The sequence below is a fragment of the Malus sylvestris genome, chromosome 3 (genome assembly GCF_916048215.2).
Source record: "Malus sylvestris chromosome 3, drMalSylv7.2, whole genome shotgun sequence".
Classification (NCBI taxonomy): Eukaryota; Viridiplantae; Streptophyta; class Magnoliopsida; order Rosales; family Rosaceae; genus Malus; species Malus sylvestris.
Genome location: NC_062262.1, coordinates 22,971,129 through 22,989,488, shown reverse-complemented (window position 1 = coordinate 22,989,488; position 18,360 = coordinate 22,971,129). Strand labels below are relative to the sequence as shown.

General features: G+C 38.9%; 1 protein-coding gene and 1 long non-coding RNA gene across 2 annotated transcripts; one reads left to right on the top strand and one right to left on the bottom strand.

Annotated features, from left to right (window-relative positions):
• The first annotated feature begins 970 nt into the window (after positions 1–970).
• Positions 971–1,740, top strand: LOC126615813 (uncharacterized). The gene is made up of 3 exons (XR_007620908.1): positions 971–1,379; positions 1,511–1,586; positions 1,671–1,740. It is a non-coding gene; the product is annotated as an uncharacterized LOC126615813 (long non-coding RNA).
• A 6,719-nt stretch (positions 1,741–8,459) lies between these two features.
• LOC126615812 (isoeugenol synthase 1-like) lies at positions 8,460–11,464 on the bottom strand. The gene is made up of 6 exons (XM_050283719.1): positions 11,182–11,464; positions 10,892–11,026; positions 10,510–10,738; positions 9,686–9,889; positions 9,129–9,318; positions 8,460–8,757 (listed from the first exon to the last, which is right to left on the bottom strand). The coding sequence occupies exons 1-6, from the start codon at positions 11,380–11,382 to the stop codon at positions 8,751–8,753; spliced, it is 966 nt and encodes a 321-aa protein (XP_050139676.1). The 5' UTR covers positions 11,383–11,464; the 3' UTR covers positions 8,460–8,750.
• Between the last annotated feature and the right edge of the window lie 6,896 nt (positions 11,465–18,360).

Genomic DNA, 18,360 nt, shown 5'->3' with positions numbered 1-18,360 from the left:
CATCTTCGAACCGGAGTGTCAGTAGGCCTTCTTTGCACATGTCCAAACCCATTTTGTGTACGTGTTGATGCTTCACCGCCCAACATTCTGTGCCATACAGCATCGCCGGCCTTATTGCCGTCCTATAAAATTTTCCAAGTGGCCTACGACGGTCACACAACACGCCGGATGCGCTCTTCAACTTCATCCATCCAACTTGTATTCTATGGTTGAGATCTCCATCTAATTCTCCGATCTTTTGCAAGATAGATCCTAGGTAGTGAAAACGGTCGCTCTTTGGTATTTCCTGATCTCTGATCCTCACCTCTAACTCATTTTGGCCTCCATTTGCACTGAACTTGCACCCCATATATTATGTCTTTGATCGGCTTAGGTGAAGACCTTTAGATTCCAACACTTCTCTCCAAAGGTTAAGCTTCGCATTTACCCCTCATGAGTTTCATCTATCAGCACTATATCGTTTGCGAAAAGCATACACCAAGGAATATCATCTTGAATATGTCTTATTAACTGATCCATTACCAACGCAAAAAGGTAAGGACTTAAGGATTGTTGATGCATAAAATCTGTGAGGACTTTGGTACAACATAAAGTATTAAGTTTGTGATCTTCGCTAGATTGCTCTGGTCATTAGTGTGGATAAGTATGTAAATGGATAGAGACAGGAAAGCAAACACAAGATGTACGTGGTTCACCCAGATTGGCTACGTCCACGGAGTAGAGGAGTTCTCATTAATTATGAAGGGTTTACACAAGTACATAGGTTCAAGCTCTCCTTTGGTGAGTACAAGTGAATGATTTAGTACAAATGACATTAGGAAATGTTGTGGGATAATGATCTCGTAATCATGAAACTTCTAAGTGCCAAAGTGTGGTATCGGCTTCACTTGCCTTATCTGTCTCATAGGTAGATGTGGCATCTTCTCTGGAAGTACTTTTCCTCCATCCATGGGTGGTATCTTTAACTGGTGGAGATGCACAAGGTAATGTATCAATTTCACTTAAAGCTTACTTGTAGTTTCAAGCTTGGTCAAGCGCGATACAAACCATGTAGTAAGAGTCCCCCAAGTCGCCGAGCTAGGGGATCTGCTGAAAGAGGTGACAGACAAGGTAAGCAATCAGAGCTCCAAGCAATCAATCCCATATCAGAAGTTTGATTTCGAGTTCTGGTTGATTGTTCTCATTCTCCCTATCTTGCAGGCAGCATGAAGGATAAAGAGAAGAAAAATGAGAATAAATGATATGAGATACTTTTGCTTTTGAAGAAGTAACTTTCCACAGACTTATTCTTGAACTGGGCTGGAGGGTTTTCTGGTTTCCTCCAGAGTATAAGGCCGACTGAAGAATTTGAGGGTCAAAACAAGTCCATCAAATCTAGAGTACGTTCGACCCTGCTGATATGGGATACTTTTGCTGTTGACAAACTAGTGGATGTATCGGCACGTGTTCTGTTACGTTTGTCTCCACATGTTTCCTTGTATCCTTCTCACTTTCCCTATATGTTCCTCAGGCAGATGTGGTATCTTCTCTGGAAGCATAAGATGTTGAAGATGAGTACTCGAGAGCAATGCCAGGTAAGTAATCAGGTAAGAGGTTCCAGGCAGTCAGTTCCTGACTAGAAGCTTGATTCCAAGTGCTGACTGATTGCTCTCTTTCTCCTTGTCTTGCAGGTAAGAACAAGGCCAAAGGAAAAGACAGGGAAAAAGCATGATATGGGATACTCTTGCTTTTAACCCTGATGATATGAGATATTCTTGCTTTAGTGTAGCTTGTTTGCACAGGTATTATCGGGGGGAAAGAAAACTGAGTATTTCGAGAGGCTTCGTTAGGAGTGCCCTCTCAGATATGAGGAAGGGTTGAGCATTTTTGCAGGTCTGCTTGTCCGTTGAGGATGGAGGTCGACATATATAGGAGTCTCCCTAACAAGTAGTAATGTTATTCCTTTACCCTGCTTGGTCATAGCATAGTAGTGGGAGCTGCCAGCTTCACGTGTGTCAGAGTACTTTGAAAAAGTGGTTTGTGGTATTTGGAAAGCTGATGTTGCGTGTGAAGATTACAGGCAAGCTTTATCCAAGGAGATCTGGCTCTCGAAGTTGAGAAAGCGGTGCCTCTTCGGTTTTCGAACAAGCAATCCTATAGGGGATCTGGCTCTCGAGATTCAGAGAAAGCTGAGTGTTTTCTCGATTATGAGTAAAGGTTGGGCATGTTTGCTAGTCTACCTTGCCACGGAGCACAGAGGTTGACACATAGGGACTTTCGAATTATCCAGCAGTGGTGCTGTTCCTTTACCCATGTGGGTAATAATATGGTAGCTAGACCTTCAAAATTTATGTATCTAAACTTTGTTAGTGCTGTTTCTTTGCTATTCTTTTACCTTTCTTGGTCATAGCGATGTAGTGGGAGCTGCAAGCTTCACGTGTCTAAACTTTGTCAGAGATCTTTGGCAAAGTTATCAGTGGTACCCATGAGCTGATGGTGCGTGTGGAAAATGGATGATTGAACAGTAAGATTCACGTGCTTTCTACTTCACCAGAAATCTTCAACAGAATGACCTTAATTTCAGCAAAGCTGAGTGTGCATGTGACAGGTGCTGACAAGGTTGAAAAAGCAGGTGCCTCTTCGATTTCTGAGATTGGCCTTCCTGGTCTCTGAGCAGCCCAGCTTTTGAGAAAGCAAGCACCTCTTCGATTTCTGAGATCGGCCTTCGTGGTCTTTGAGCAGCCCAGCTTTTGAGAAACCAAACGTCTCTTCGATTTCTGAGATCGGCCATCGTGGTCTCTCAGCAGCCTAGCTTTTGAGAAAGAAAACGCCTCTTCGATGTCTGGGAAAGTGCCTCTTCGATTTCTGAAGCTCTGTCGAGTTCAAATTTTTATAGAGGCTGGCATTAAGTTCCAAAGCACACTTGAATCTCCACCAGTAGAAGCTCCCTTCTTGCACTTCTAAGATCTTGATTTGTCCGACCTCTTCTCTCTTCAACACCTTTGAAAATGTCTGGCCCCTCCGACCGTCGTTTTGACTTGAACCTTGTTGAAGAGGCAGCCACGCCTTCTCCAGACAACATATGGCGCCCATCCTGGGTATCCCCTACTGGTCCTCTTACCGTTGGGGATTCCGTGATGAAGAATGATATGACCGCTGCGGTGGTGGCCATGAACCTTCTCATTCTCAAAGATAACAGACTACTTTCCAAACGGTCTGATGAGTTGGCTATTAAGGGTTCTCTGGCTCTGAGTGTTCAGTGTGCAGGTTCTGTGTCTAATATGGCCCAACGCCTATTTGCTCGAACCTGCCAAGTTGAATCATTGGCGGCTGAAGTGATGAGTCTCAAACAGGAGATTAGAGGGCTCAAGCATGAGAATAAACAGTTGCACCGGCTAGCACATGACTATGCTACAAACATGAAGAGGAAGATTGACCAGATGAAGGAATTTGATGGTCAGGTTTTACTTGATCATCAGCAGTTTGTGGGTTTGTTCCAAAGGCATTTATTACCTTCTTCTTCTGGGGCTATACCGCGTAATGAAGCTCCAAATGATCCACCTCCGATGCCTCCTCATTCTAGGGTTCTGTCCAGTACTGAGGCTCCGAATAATCCCCCTCCGATGCCTTCTCTTTCTGGGGCTCTACTGACTGCTGAGACTTTTCCTAAGCAACCTTTGTGAAGGCTCCATTTTATTTGTTTATTTTGACTCATGTATATGTACATATTTGTAACTTATCGGAGATATTAATAAATAAGCTTTTCTTCATTTCAACATAATGTGTTAAATACATCAAAGCCTTCTTCACTAAGTTCTTTGATTTTTTTTCTTTTTTTGAAGCTTGTATGTTGAAGCTTTGTGAGTGGAGCATGTAGGTTGAGGTAGTGTTCCCTTAAATTCCCGAGTGAGGCAAACTTCTCGGTTGGAGACTTGAAAAATCCAAATCACTGAGTGGGGTTAGCTATATGAATCTTAGAACGCCATTGTGCTCGGTCCTGTGTCATGTCCTCCGTTAGATCCAAGTACTCTAAGTCTTTTCTTAGAGTCTATTCCAAAGTTTTCCTAGGTCTTCTTCTACCCCTTCGGCCTTGAACCTTTGTCCCGTAGTCGCATCTTCTAACCGGAGCGTCAGTAGGCCTTCTTTGCACATGTCCAAACCACCGTAACCGATTTTCTCTCAGCTTTCTGAAAATTTCGGCTACTCCTACTTTACCTCGGATATCCTCATTCCTAATCTTATCCTTTCTCGTGTGCCCACACATCTAACGGAGCATCCTCATCTCCGCTACACCCATTTTGTGTACGTGTTGATGCTTTACCGCCCAACATTCTGTGCCATACAGCATCACCGGCCTTATTGTCGTCCTATAAAATTTTTCCTTGAGCTTCAGTGGCATACGACGGTCACACAACATGCCGGATGCGCTCTTCCACTTCATCCATCCTCCTTGTATTCTATGGTTGAGATCTCCATCTAATTCTCCGTTCTTTTGCAAGATAGATCCTAGGTAGCAAAAACGATCGCTGTTTGGTATTTCCTGATCTCCGATCCTCACCCCTAACTCATTTTGACCTCCATTTGCACTGAACTTGCACTCCATATATTCTGCCTTTGATCGGCTTAGGCGAAGACCTTTAGATTCCAACACTTCTCTCCAAAGGTTAAGCTTCGCATTTACCCCTTCCTGAGTTTCCTCTATCAACACTATATCATCTGTGAAAAGCATACACCAAGGAATATCATTTTGAATATGTCCTGTTAACTCATCCATTACCAACGCAAAAAGGTAAGGACTTAAGGATGAACCTTGATGTAATCCTACAGTTATGGGGAAGCTTTCGGTTTGTCCTTCATGAGTTCTTACGGCAGTCTTTGTTCCTTCATACATATCCTTTATAGCTTGGATATATGCTACTCGTACTCCTTTCTTCTCTAAAATCCTCCAAAGAATGTCTCTTGGGACCCTATCATATGCTTTTTCCAAATCTATAAAGACCATGTGTAAATCCTTTTTCCCATCTCTATATCTTTCCATCAATCTTCTTAAGAGATAGATTGCCTCCATGGTTGAGCACCCTGGCATGAACCCGAATTGGTTGTCCGAAACACGTGTCTCTTGCCTCAATCTATGCTCAATGACTCATGCTTAATGACTCTCTCCCAGAGCTTCATTGTATGACTCATTAGCTTAATACCCCTATAGTTCATGCAATTTTGTACGTCGCCCTTATTCTTGTAGATAGGCACCAAAGTGTTCTTTTGCCACTCATTTGGCATCTTCTTCGTTTTCAAAATCCTATTGAAAAGGTCAGTGAGCCATGCTATACCTGTCTCTCCCAAGACTTTCCACACTTCGATCGGTATATCGTTTGGGCCCACTGCTTTTCTATGCTTCATCTTCTTCAAAGCTACAACCACTTCTTCCTTCCTGATTCGACGATAAAAGGAGTAGTTTCTACACTCTTCTGAGTTACTCAACTCCCCTAAAGAAGTACTCCTTTCATGTCCTTCATTGAAAAGATTATGAAAATAACCTCTCCATTTGTCTTTGACCACATTCTCTGTAGCAAGAACCTTTTCATCCTCATCCTTGATGCACCTCACTTGGTTTAGGTCCCTTGTCTTCTTTTCCCTTGCTTTAGCTAGTTTATAGATATCCAACTCTCATTATTTGGTATCTAGTCGCTTATACATATCGTCATAAGCCGCTAACTTAGCTTCTCTCACAGCTTTCTTCGCCTCTTGCTTCGCTCTTCTATACCTTTCACCATTTTCATCCGTCCTATCCTTGTATAAGGCTTTACAACATTCATTCTTAGCTTTTACCTTTGTTTGTACCTCCTCATTCCACCACCAAGATTCCTTTTGGTGTGGAGCAAAGCCCTTGGACTCTCCTAATACCTCTTTTGCTACTTTTCGGATACAACTAGCCATGGAATCTCACATTTGGCTAGCTCCCCCCTCTCTATCCCACACACATTGGGTGATTACTTTCTCTTTGAAAATGACTTGTTTTTCTCCTTTTAGATTCCACCATCTAGTCCTTGGGCACTTCCAAGTCTTGTTCTTTTTTCTCACTCTTTTGATATGTACATCCATCACCAACAAGCGATGTTGATTAGCCAAGCTCTCTCCCGGTATAACTTTGCAATCCTTACAAGTTATACAATCCCCTTTCCTCATTAGAAGAAAATCTATTTGTGTTTTTGACGACCCACTCTTGTAGGTGATCACATGTTCTTCTCTCTTCTTAAAGAATGTGTTGGCTAAGAAGAGATCATATGCCATTGCAAAATCCAAGATAGCTTCCCCATCCTCGTTTCTCTCCCCAAAACCATGGCCACCATGAAAACCTCCATAGTTGCCTGTCTCCCTGCCCATGTGTCCATTTAAATCTCCTCCTATAAATAACTTCTCCGTCTGGGCAATTCCTTGTACCAAGTCTCCAAGGTCTTCCCAAAATTTCTCCTTCGAACTCGTATCCAACCCTACTTGAGGTGCGTACGCACTAATCACATTGATGAGTTCTTGTCCAATTACAATCTTGATTGCCATGATTTTATCTCCTACCCTCTTGACATCTACAACATCTTGTGTCAAGGTCTTGTCCACGATGATGCAAACCCCGTTTCTCGTTCTATTTGTGCCCGAATACAAAAGTTTAAACCCTGAGTTTTTAGATCCTTTGCCTTAAGACCAACCCACTTAGTTTCTTGTAGGCACATAATATTTATCCTTCTCCTCACCATAACTTCCACCACTTCCATAGATTTTCCCGTTAAGGTTCCTATATTCCACGTTTCTAAACGCATTCTACTCTCTTGAACTCTACCATTCTGTCCTAGCTTCTTCACCCTCCCCTATCCAATAGGATCAAAGTACTTCTTTTGTGTGTCCTGTGTAAAGTTGATAGGAGCATATGCTCCCAAACAACTTTGAGTGGAGTCGTTCGAAAAGAAGTTTCTTTGGCCCCCTTGCTCATTTAACACTGCATCTGGGTGCCGATGGAGATACAGCGACCCTTACTCACTTATTACTGTGCTCGGGCCACACAACGCGCCACTTACGGGTGACGCCCTAGCTTTAGCACGATTTCGTTCTGGATTCATTTTCATAAGGATTCGACGTAACCGAGGAGTGCCGGTTGTCGACTACCTGACGCCCTCTCTCTCCTCCTTTACCCGGGCTTGGGACCGGCAATGTAAGATAAACTTACACAGGCGGGATTAAATTAAAGAACAAACTTAAAATAATAAATTATTAAGGGCTAAAAAATAGCCCTTTCGATTGGAGATTGTATATAGATATGGCTTGACATTATTCATTAAAAAATAATTTCTCGCATGGCTATAATCTGAACGAAAGCTAAATATACTCCTTCGATTGGAGATGACCTTGGTATTTCCTGCTTCTTTCTCCTTTGTCCTTTAGTTTACTCAAGGTTTTTCTTTTATAATGGTGTCATCCTCTTCTTCTTTTCTTGGCCCAAACACCATTCCCATCCTCCATTTTCAGCAACAGACCCAGCACTATGGCTGGCCTACGCCCCAGCCCTAAAAGCCTGCCGCAACGGCCCAGATGCGTTAACCTGGTGCTTGGCCCAATAGCGCTTGATATAGGGCAACCAGACCTGCTACTGTATGCCTTTTAGGCCCTCCATGTTGTTAACGATGTTTTCACTTCTCAACACACCCACGCAACATGTCCTCACAAGTACCATGGGCTCGATACCGCTCATCCTTTCACCAGAGTCCAATTTACACCTCCATACCATCTGAACTATTATTTTGAAACCGATGCGACTCATTATATGACGGGCCAATCCTCTGCTTTTTAAACTCCTCAACCCGATCCCATCCCTATCCGCTGAATGTTTATTTGAGTAATGGCTATCTGATGAATATTACCCACACTAGTACAATTCCTCTAACTCTTGGTCCTATTAAATTCCATCTTCGTAATGTTTTTCTCATTCTGACCTCCGCAAAAATCTTCTTTCTGTTGCCCGTTTCACTCAAGAAAATCCAGTCTTTTTGTGTTTGCTCTTAACTTCTATTAAATCTATTACTTTCGCACTGGTATTTGACCTTTTCAAGGCCTTTGTCAGGATGGGCTTTATCTATTGACCCTATCATCTACCACCTCCCCTGTTCCCAAAGCTTTTGTTACCATATTTTTCTTCCACATGGCATCAGCGATTTCGTCCCCGGTAAAGTCTTGTGTTTGTTACCATATTTTCTACCTCCTGTCATGAATTTGGGCATTGAACATCGTTACTCTTGCCCTCACACTCCTCAACAAAATGGGATTGATGAACCTAAGCATCGTCACATTGACACACCCCAACTCAAATAACTACCTAGCTAAAGGTGGAGATGTGATGACTGTCACTAAATCAACAATTTAACCTCACCGTTAACGTGATGGGTACCATCAGCCTAATGACGAAGATATCAGTAAGGAAAGAAAAATGTGAATAAATTTAAACCAAATGACTCTTTATTAAAAATATTAAAAGTTATCTTACGCAACCTTCTCACTTGGGAACACATTAGGGTTCAACCCTATTATTATCACATTAGTTCAGAGCATAATAGTTACGCACACAACGGTAATCACAAAGTATGTGTTGTGCCAAGCATAATCGATAGTACTATCATGCATTGTTACAAAAACCAAATAAACATAGCTAAAGGGAGTCACCCTACACAGTAGGAAGTTGGCACTCCTACCAAGCCCACTTGTCATCAAACTTTGCCTTGTGCTCACTAGGTCCTAAAGGGCAAAAGAAAAAAAAAACAAAGTGTGAGTAGATCATTATCATTTATATAGTCAAAATCATTTCAAATATCAATAGCTACCAAACTAAGAGAAACTAAACATAACTACAAGGAAGTGATTTCCGTTCACTAGTTTTTTTTATTTTTTATGTGTACAACTCTATTTATTTCCAGTTGTTGGATTGAATAAAAGCAACGGAGAATCAAGGTATAAAAATAAACACAAGTGGACATAAGGAGAAAATTAGTGTGAGTGAATCACTTCTATAGACTACATAAGCTCAATGTAATAAATATGTAATTATATTATATTATCATAGCATATCACAAAAATCTATTAAATAAAACTAAATTACAATTACTTACAATGTTGCTAATTTTGGCTTGGGAGGATCAACCAAGCAAATATCAAGGAAGTTATCAATGGAAGTGTAGTTGTAATCGGGATATAATTCTGAGGCCTCTAGGTTGTTTGCTGTGTGTTCAATCCTCATTTGACCTTTGATGAATAAGCTGTGAATGATTGCTGCACGTATATTGTCTGGGGGAGGAAGAGCTACAAGAAAATGAAGCAAAATGCTTTAAAAAAACAAATAATAATAATTGAGATCATCACCATCCATTTGATTCACAAAATCAAACTAGTTAGTGACATTATTTTGTTTATTACTGTAAGAATTGTTTGATTATCAGGTTGAATTAGATGGTAATTAAGTCATAGTGGTTAATTGAAGTGGTGAGGAAGGGTGCGGTAACGACTTAGGAATTAGGATTATGTTAGGGCTAAGTTTGATTTCTTCTAACGTATCAAAGAAAAAGTGCAAGAAACATAATCTGTATATCCATAGAGAAAGGTATAATGTATGAATCTGTAATCTTTACTTTCATATATGCGGTTGTATACAGATTAGAAATATTCTTACTCTTAGAGTGATTGAGGATTTCTTGTTCTGGGATATGAATCCTTCTGAGCATCCGTCCTTTCTTCTTTTCCCAACAAGAAATCAAATCCAGCTGAGATATAATGTTTCGTTGCGGTTTACAAGTGAGAACGTGATTGGCTGCCCTTGGATCTGTTGCTGCTTTTATTGTGTAGGTGGCTATATCTTCCTCGTAATTCAACACAGCTATAGACATCCAAAATAAGAGAATAAGGAACACAAAGAACATCAAAATTATTGTATTGCATATTGGTTTTTCAACTATACATGTCCTATGTAAGATAAATGAATTCAACAATATACCCTTTTTGTTGGTCGAAACAAGAATGTAAATTACAACCACGAAGAGAAGAAAAATAATCCCGTTGAACTAAGATGTGTCTATGAGTCTCAACCTAGACACTGAGCATGTGTGACCACAAAATGTATTGTTTTTAACAGTTATATTTGTGATTATCAATAACGTCTCCGTTTCATACATTCTACTGCTACCTCCTCCCTCTTTGCCATATTTCTTCGCACCTTATTATTTTCATACACTTTCATGCTATTTCTAGCAAAAAAAAGTGAACTAAATTAAGATACGAAAAACAAAAAATTTATCAAACAAGTCCTTAGCGATCACCAACTTCACTGGGGCAAAATACTATTCATTTCATTTCTCAAGCGACGTAACCGGTGTAAATTATTTTTATATAAATAAACAAAAAAAAAAAAAAAAAAAAAAAACAACTTGTAACATTCTACTAGCTAGGAAAATAGTGCATTTGTGGTTCAGAAGTAAAGTGCAACACTTGCATACTTACCCTTGGCTTCACCAGTGCCATAAACAATGACTTCCTCAAGTTCTTCACGAGGATGAAGCAAATAATCAACAAAATATGCAGCAAATGAGTTTGCACACACATAAGTGTACGGAATTCCTGCTGCTTCAGTCGCCCTTCTAATCACCCTTCTATTCTCATGTATAGCCTCGAAAGGCGGCAGCGCGCTTGCTCTTTCTGGATCATCTCCAAACTCTGCCGGAATAAATCTCTGATTTCATAGTCCCAACATATATATGTTGTACGCAGTTAGACACGAACATATATATGAAATGAACTTGACTGATGTAACCAAGAATATCCACATAATCATGGTTCAGATTCACAGTCAACGTGAAAGAACATTTTTCACATATATTTTCACCTTTATATTTCCAGCATCTTTGATGGCGTTGATAATTTTGAACTGTTGAAGAAGCTGAGGAATAGGCAATGTAGATATTACAATGTCAACTTGTCGAAGCACTGCGACTAGCTTTTCGTGCTCATCGAGTTCACCCTGTCCAGTTCACAACATATCAAATTGGTTCTCCTAAACATTAAATTGATTAGCTATATACGAAATATGAGCAGTGAATTAGTAGAGTTTAGCCAATTAAGAAATGAGAGGTTAATTAGCATAAGTAATATATATTTATATATATAATTAATTACTTGGAAGATGGTGACTCCCATGGCTTCATATTCTTTATGCAGCTCAAGCTTGGAAGGGTGAGTGCTGGGTTTGATTGATCGGGCGTAAGCATAGGTTGGATGGCCCAATGAAACGCTTGCTTTCACCATGTACTTGCCTAGGTACCCTGTGGCTCCAAATATCAGTATCTTCTTGTTCTCACAAGCCATAACCTTCTTCATTAATATTGTTCTTCCCAGCTGATACTTGTAAGGGCTATTGTGTTTTATATAGGGAAAATGAGTGCATGATGAAGATGGAACAAAAATTCCACAGTGCTCTAAACTACATGATATTTTGAGCATTTGAACCGTTGGATTTTGGTTTTAGTGTTTTTTTTATCACAGATCTAATGGTCAAAAACTCGGAATATCCAATGGCACTCGAGAGGATCATGGAAAATCTCAAAGATGGAAATAGGTACATGAATTGTCACGATTGCTGACCAGATTATTACACCTGTGAATTATGCAATAGGGTTGGCAGTAATAATGTGGATTTAATATTTGATACTTCGATTGCTGACCAGATTATTACACCTGTGAATTATGCAATAGGGTTGGCAGTAATAATGTGGATTTAATATTTGATACTTCGTACTTCACATGAGGATTTTCTCCCTAGAATGTACGTTTCACGTTAATATTGGCAAGAGACCAAAAGATAAAAGCTGCACTGCGTACAGCCATAAATTAAAAGTTCCACTCTTTATAGCCACAAATTCCACATTATCCAATTCGACACTCAACTTTTTGCTTGAGACTCAAATAATATAAGCTGAAGTTTTCTAATGGAACTTAGCATTCGTCCGAGTTCGTACTAGATAATAAGTTTTGCTGCTGCAGTGGCGGAGTCAAGGATTTACAATCATGGAATTATAAAAAAGAAGCTTAAAAAAATTATCATACATTCATTTACATAGTCCATGACTGTGTTCTCATATTCGGAAAAAATTGTATCACATCATTGTTACGACACTCAAATGTAGGTTTCTAATAATTTTGATACAAAGTCAATAGTTATACACATAGCTATGTATTTTTATATTTCCTTATGCCATTATATACTTGGGAAATACCCCAAAATGGGACAATTCATTAATCTTGGGACAGAAATAGGACGAACCAATCATTCACAAGCCATGCACACCATGCACAAAACCAAAATTACTAAAATACTCGCATATAAATACTAAAAATCACCAACACATTGCATCATTGTTCACATTTAGAAGAGAGGGATGTCAAGAGAGCTTTGTGAGCTCTGGGTTTCTGGGTTGAGCTCAGATCTCTGAGCTCCAATTTCGAAGAGAGGGAATGAGTTGGGTTTTGGGTTGACCTCATACCTCTAATATCGAATAAAGGGATGTGAGAGAGAGGTGAGAAGAGTGAGCTGGATTTTGTACCATATTTTCTGTTTTGGCCAGAAAGTTTCATTTTTTCCGGCAACTAAAGCTTCGACATGCATAGTAAGGTACAATGTTTAGTTCCAAGTTCCTTCATCAATGATTCATGAAATAAATGGGTTGTTTGTAAGATGAATTAATACTTATAAGTTAAATTAGGGTTTGTGTTTCATGTTGGGGCGTATTGGTTGTGGAATAAATTTCAAGTTTTGACATGCTACAAAACTGGGATGGAACAATTTCAGGTTCAAGTGTCCAATTGCAGAAATTTGTGAAAATTTTTCTGTCATGTGCATATGGTGTGCATGGCTACATCTTAATATGAGAAGCAGGAATGTTCACTAGTTATGATGCACGTATGTTGTGCCCCGGAATTTGGCAAGTATGACAACAACCTAGTTGGCCTCGGCGAAAAACAAAATTAAAAAAAGCTTAGAGGACGTTAATGGTCATGCATGTCCATGAAATAACGACAACGAGTATCATGTTTTCCATGTGCCTGATTAAGCAGTGGTTGATATACGTAACAAGACTTTTCAAATTGTCATTGTAACCATATATACGTAACAATTATATTTTAATTGTATCCACTATACCAATATGTTGCCGTTAAAGTTTCTCTTGTTATGTGCATATCATGTGCATGTACTGGACATGTTATGTGCATGTATTGTACATATTATGTGCATGTGGTGCACATATAATGTATATGATGCGTATTTACATCTTTGATACTCTTCTCATTAATGTAGTTTACTACTTTTTCCTTTGATTTATAGGTAGGCGACGAGTTCGTGAAACAATTTTCTTTGATTCAATTGGGTTCTTTTGTGCCCATTCAAACTGCAATTTTTAAATCCTTGAAATATTTGAACTCAATCAAATTTGATACCAAATTCAAATTAATGAATTTTCGATTCTTCATATAAAGTTTAGGTCATTTATCTGAATGCATCATTTTTCTGATTTCGAAGAGAGAGTTCTGAGCTATGGGTTTGAGCTCAGATTTGTGAGCATAACATGTGCATGTCGTGTACATACAGTGTATGAGCAAGCTTAATACGAACAGAACGAATAAGTACGCGAAACAATTTCATCCATATCCTTCTCTCTTCCTTATTTCCACTCTGATTTCTCTCTTTTCCCTCCAATTTATCTCTTCTCCAAAAAGCAAATGACCTTTATACTAGGAGAAAAAAGGTCATCAACCATAATGGATGCCTATTGTAGATCGAAATCCACCACAGACACTTTGCCTGTTAATATTTTGGATGTGATAAAAAGTTCGGGTTTTTACCACGGGCAAAGTACGATGTCAATAAGCAAATAATCACAGACATGACCCGTGTTAAATTGTAACCTAACACCACATGCTAAAACTGTTGTGAATCATTAATTGTCCAAGGCCAATGCCCATTGTAAAAAATTTTCTAAAAATAAAAAAATAAAAAACATTTTAATTAAAAATAATATTAGAAATACCCAAAAAATTGCTAATTAACTATAATACAATAACTTTTTAAATAGTCACATATTCAAATAGAATTATGTACAAGCATTACACTAAATTACAACAAAAGTCACATATACAATTGTTTGCGCCCGATTTTACACTATTGGCCCGAGTAATCGAGGCCGTTGAATGAGCAGAATTTTAGACCGTTGAATGAGAAAGTGAAGATAATTTTGTTATTGTTAAAGGATATTATTATTGATTTATCATAATAATTATCTTTTAATAAGGAATTATCTTAACATTTTCCTATCCAAGATAAATGGGATGCAAACTATATCTGCGATCTGGAAGTAAACAACACAGTTTGAGTTGGGACTCTTATCACATGGCATGGCTAGGATAAGGAAATGGTGATGTGATGTGGTAGAATGTTGGCTTGCATGTATGAATAAATGTTATGGTGGGACCGAATATCCTTGGCATCCTGCCAAGAGTCTTGTCAAATGGCATCACATGGAAGAAACACATCTCATCAATATAAATTTCCATGTGAATTAATGAAGATTGCATGAAGATAGGCATGCATGCAACATGTGAAGTAGAGACAAGCCTACGTGGCTCTTTGTTATCCACCTAGAGTCCCATTTGAGATAGAAACACATCTCATCAAGCACATGGCCTCATCATGAAATATTGTTTAAATAGTGATGGGCACATGATAAAGATGCATGCGGATTACACTAAAGAGATTATGATTTGACTAAGGTTTGAATAGTGAAAGAGTTTTAGTAGCGTGGTGGAACTTCAAAGTTTATCAACCGCGTACTCGTCCCTATAAATATAGAGGCAGTGGCAATGGAAAAAGCCTTTCTAACTCAACATACAAACTGCCCTGCGCAAACTCTCGCTCTACGCGAAACCTCTCAACAATCTTGAGATTTTTATTTTCTTTTTCACCAACACATTTTCAGTTTGGATAAACAGCACTGTGAAGGCAACCGGCGAACACCTTCAGTTTGGATAAACAACACTGTTGTCCGTAGAATCAGCCGACTGCGAAACACCTTCAGTTTGGATTCAGTTTGGATAAACAACACTATTGTCCATAGAATCAGCCTACCGCGAAACACCTTCATTTTGGATAAACAACACTGCGATGAGGCCGATTGGTTATCTATCCAAGTCTCGGTCGAGATGGATTTTCAAATCCTTATTTTCAGAGGTCATCTCATCAGCCTTCTACGTGAAGTGAGGTGTTACCAGGTTACTATATTTGACACCCTGAGAGCCGAATTTGATATTGAACTTCGCAGAACTAGTAGCCTTGTCTTTAGGCTCTAGAACCCGAAGGCCGAGACGTGTTCCTTCTTCGGCTGCAATTGCAAGATCAAGAAGTTAGCAGCACACCCAATGTAACATCAACAAATTTTACTCACCGGCCGAAAGGTATAACAAACTCCTTGACCGGATCATTAAAGCATATCAACAAAGTTTGATATGCGTTGACGAATAATTTCCTTGACCATTCGGCTTATGAGCCAAAGCTTAATGAAACTGGAAGGCAATGTTTGCACCCGATTTTACACTATCGGCTCGAGTAATCGAGGCCATTGAATGGGCAGAATTTTAAACCGTTGAATGAGTAGAATTTTAGACCATGGAATGAGAAAGTGAAGATAATTTTGTTATTGGTAAAGTATATTATTATTGATTTATCATAATAATTATCTTTTAATAAGGAATTATCTTAACGTTTTCCTATCCAAGATAAATGGGATGCAAACTATATCTGCGATCTAGAAGTAAACAACATAGTTCGAGTTGGGACTCTTATCACATGGCATGGCTGGGATGTGATGGTCATGATAGGCTTTAGCCTACGTATGGGATAAGGAAATGGTGATGTGATGTGGCAGAATGTTGGCTTGCATGCATGAATAAAGGTTATGGTGGGACCGAATATCCTTGGCATCCTGCTAAGAGTCTTGTCAAATGGCATCATATGGAAGAAACACATCTCATCAATATAAATTTCCACGTGAATTAATGAAGATTTCATGAAGATAGGCATGCATGCAACATGTGAAGCAAAGACAAGCCCACATGGCTCATTGTTATCAATCTAGAGTCCCATTTGAGATAGAAACACATCTCATCAAGCACATGGCCTCATCATGAAATATTGTTTAAACAGTGATGGGCACATGATAAAGATGCATGCGGATTACACTAACGAGATTAGGATTTGACCAAGGTTTGAACAGTGAAAGAATTTTAGTAGTGTGGTGGAACTTCAAAGTTTATCAACCACGTACTTGTCCCTATAAATATAGATGCAGTGGCAACAGAAAAAGCCTCTCCAACTCAACACACAAATTACCATGCTCAAACTTTCGCTCTACGCGAAACCTCTCAACAACCTTGAGATTTTTACTTTCTTTTTCGCCAACACATCTTCAGTTTGGATAAACAACACTGTGAAGGTAACCGACGAACACCTTCAGTTTGGATAAACAACACTGTTGCCATAGAATCAGCCGACCGTGAAGCACCTTCAGTTTGGATAAATAACATTGCGACGAGGCCAACTAGTTATCTATCCAAGTCTCAATCGAGAAGGATTTTCAAATCCTTATTGGCAGAGGTCATCTCATCAGCCTTCTCGGTAAAGTGAGGTGTTACCAGGTTTCTAGATTCGGTACCCTGAGAGCTGAATTTGATATTGAACTTCGCAGATCTAGCAGCCTTGTCTTCAGGCTCTAGAACCTGAAGGACAAGACATGTTCCTTCCTCGGCCGCAATCGCAAAATCAAGAAGTCAGTAGCGCACCCAACGCAACATCAACAAATTTTACCCACCGGCCGAGCTCGGCTGACGAGTTGGCACACCCCGCACGCAACCGAAGGATGTTGTTAGCTCATTAGTTACTCGGCCTGCACGTCACGTAGTCTTGGTAGTTTTTAGGGTCAACAAAAACCTACAAGCTAACCTAAGAAATATGAAATTTACAAGGAAATTGTTACTTAGAAGACTTTAGTTTTCCTTGAACACCTCAAAACAAAATCCTTTCAAATGTGCAATTGCTCGCCTATGCACACACTTCAAAGTTCAAATTCGCAGTTGCCGGTAAATATAATAGTTGACATTAGAGTTATGGACCCTCGTAAATTAGAACCACCAACCACTTATGAGATAAAACAAGAAAAAATATATATGTTACAAAGCAAAACTCATGTCTCAACTCAAGGACATGATACATGAAAAAATTTAATCCAAATGAACAGTACCATGAGCTTTTTGTTAAAATTCCCTAAAGTCAATTCCCAAAAGGCAAGCAATCCATCATCTAAGTGATAACAAAATGTCCAAGTGCCAATTGTGCCAGGGATATATTAAACTACTAAGACAGGTAGGGGATCGACATGTATCAAATGCTGAACCCGAGGATCAACTATCACATTGAAATTGAACAACACAAAATATTTAAGGAAGCCAAGTTAATTAAATAAAATAAAATAAAAGGACTGAAGGAAGAACATTTATGCGAACAAAATTCTACCCATCGTTCCAATTTGGTATCTGCACCAACTGAATTCGAGAGGCTTAACGGGAGAAAAGCACTATCAAGTATCAACCAATACTTCACATAGAAAATTAAGAGAATAAATTGTAAAACCTAAATCATGAAGCATAGAATCAAACCTAAATTGAAATTCTTACCAATTAAGGGGCTTCAATAAAAAAATTTTGAATTTAAAATTTAAAATTTTGGTCTCCCGCCTCCTGATTTTTTAATAAAATATATATAATTATACAACACATTATCCCCGTTGTAATAAAAAGACGTTGTGGATACTATCAATATTGACCACGAGCATTACCTATGGTGGCTTATTATTTTTACAATGTGCAACTCTGTGCATGATCATTAACTGCAATTTTATAACGGGTTAAGATTTGCACATGGTAAAAAATTATTATTAAACACGTGCTTATCATGTCCGTGGTAAATTTGTATTTTTTACAATAGGCTCATAAAGATTGTGATGGAATTGTCGTTGTAGATGAACTATTGTCTTGTAGTTGTAAATTTGGATCGAGAGAGGGAGTAGAGGGAATGAGAAGACAGAAGAAATGAAAATCCACATATAAATAAGAGAAACAATAAAAAAATAAAAAATAAAAAATGAAGGATTTGAGTCTCCAAAAATCCAAATCAATCACTTCAACTCCAAAAATCCATTAATCAAAAGGCAAAATTAAGCAAACCTGGTTCACAAAACCTACAAATGAAAATGT

Coding starts and splice junctions, on each gene's coding strand:
- LOC126615812 (XM_050283719.1), bottom strand. CDS start 11,382: ATGAAGAAGGTTATGGCTTGTGAGAACAAGAAGATACTGATATTTGGA. Junction 11,027..11,181: donor TGGGAGTCACCATCTTCCAA/GTAATTAATTAT, acceptor TGAACTGGACAG/GGTGAACTCGATGAGCACGA. Junction 9,319..9,685: donor AATCCTCAATCACTCTAAGA/GTAAGAATATTT, acceptor ATTTTCTTGTAG/CTCTTCCTCCCCCAGACAAT.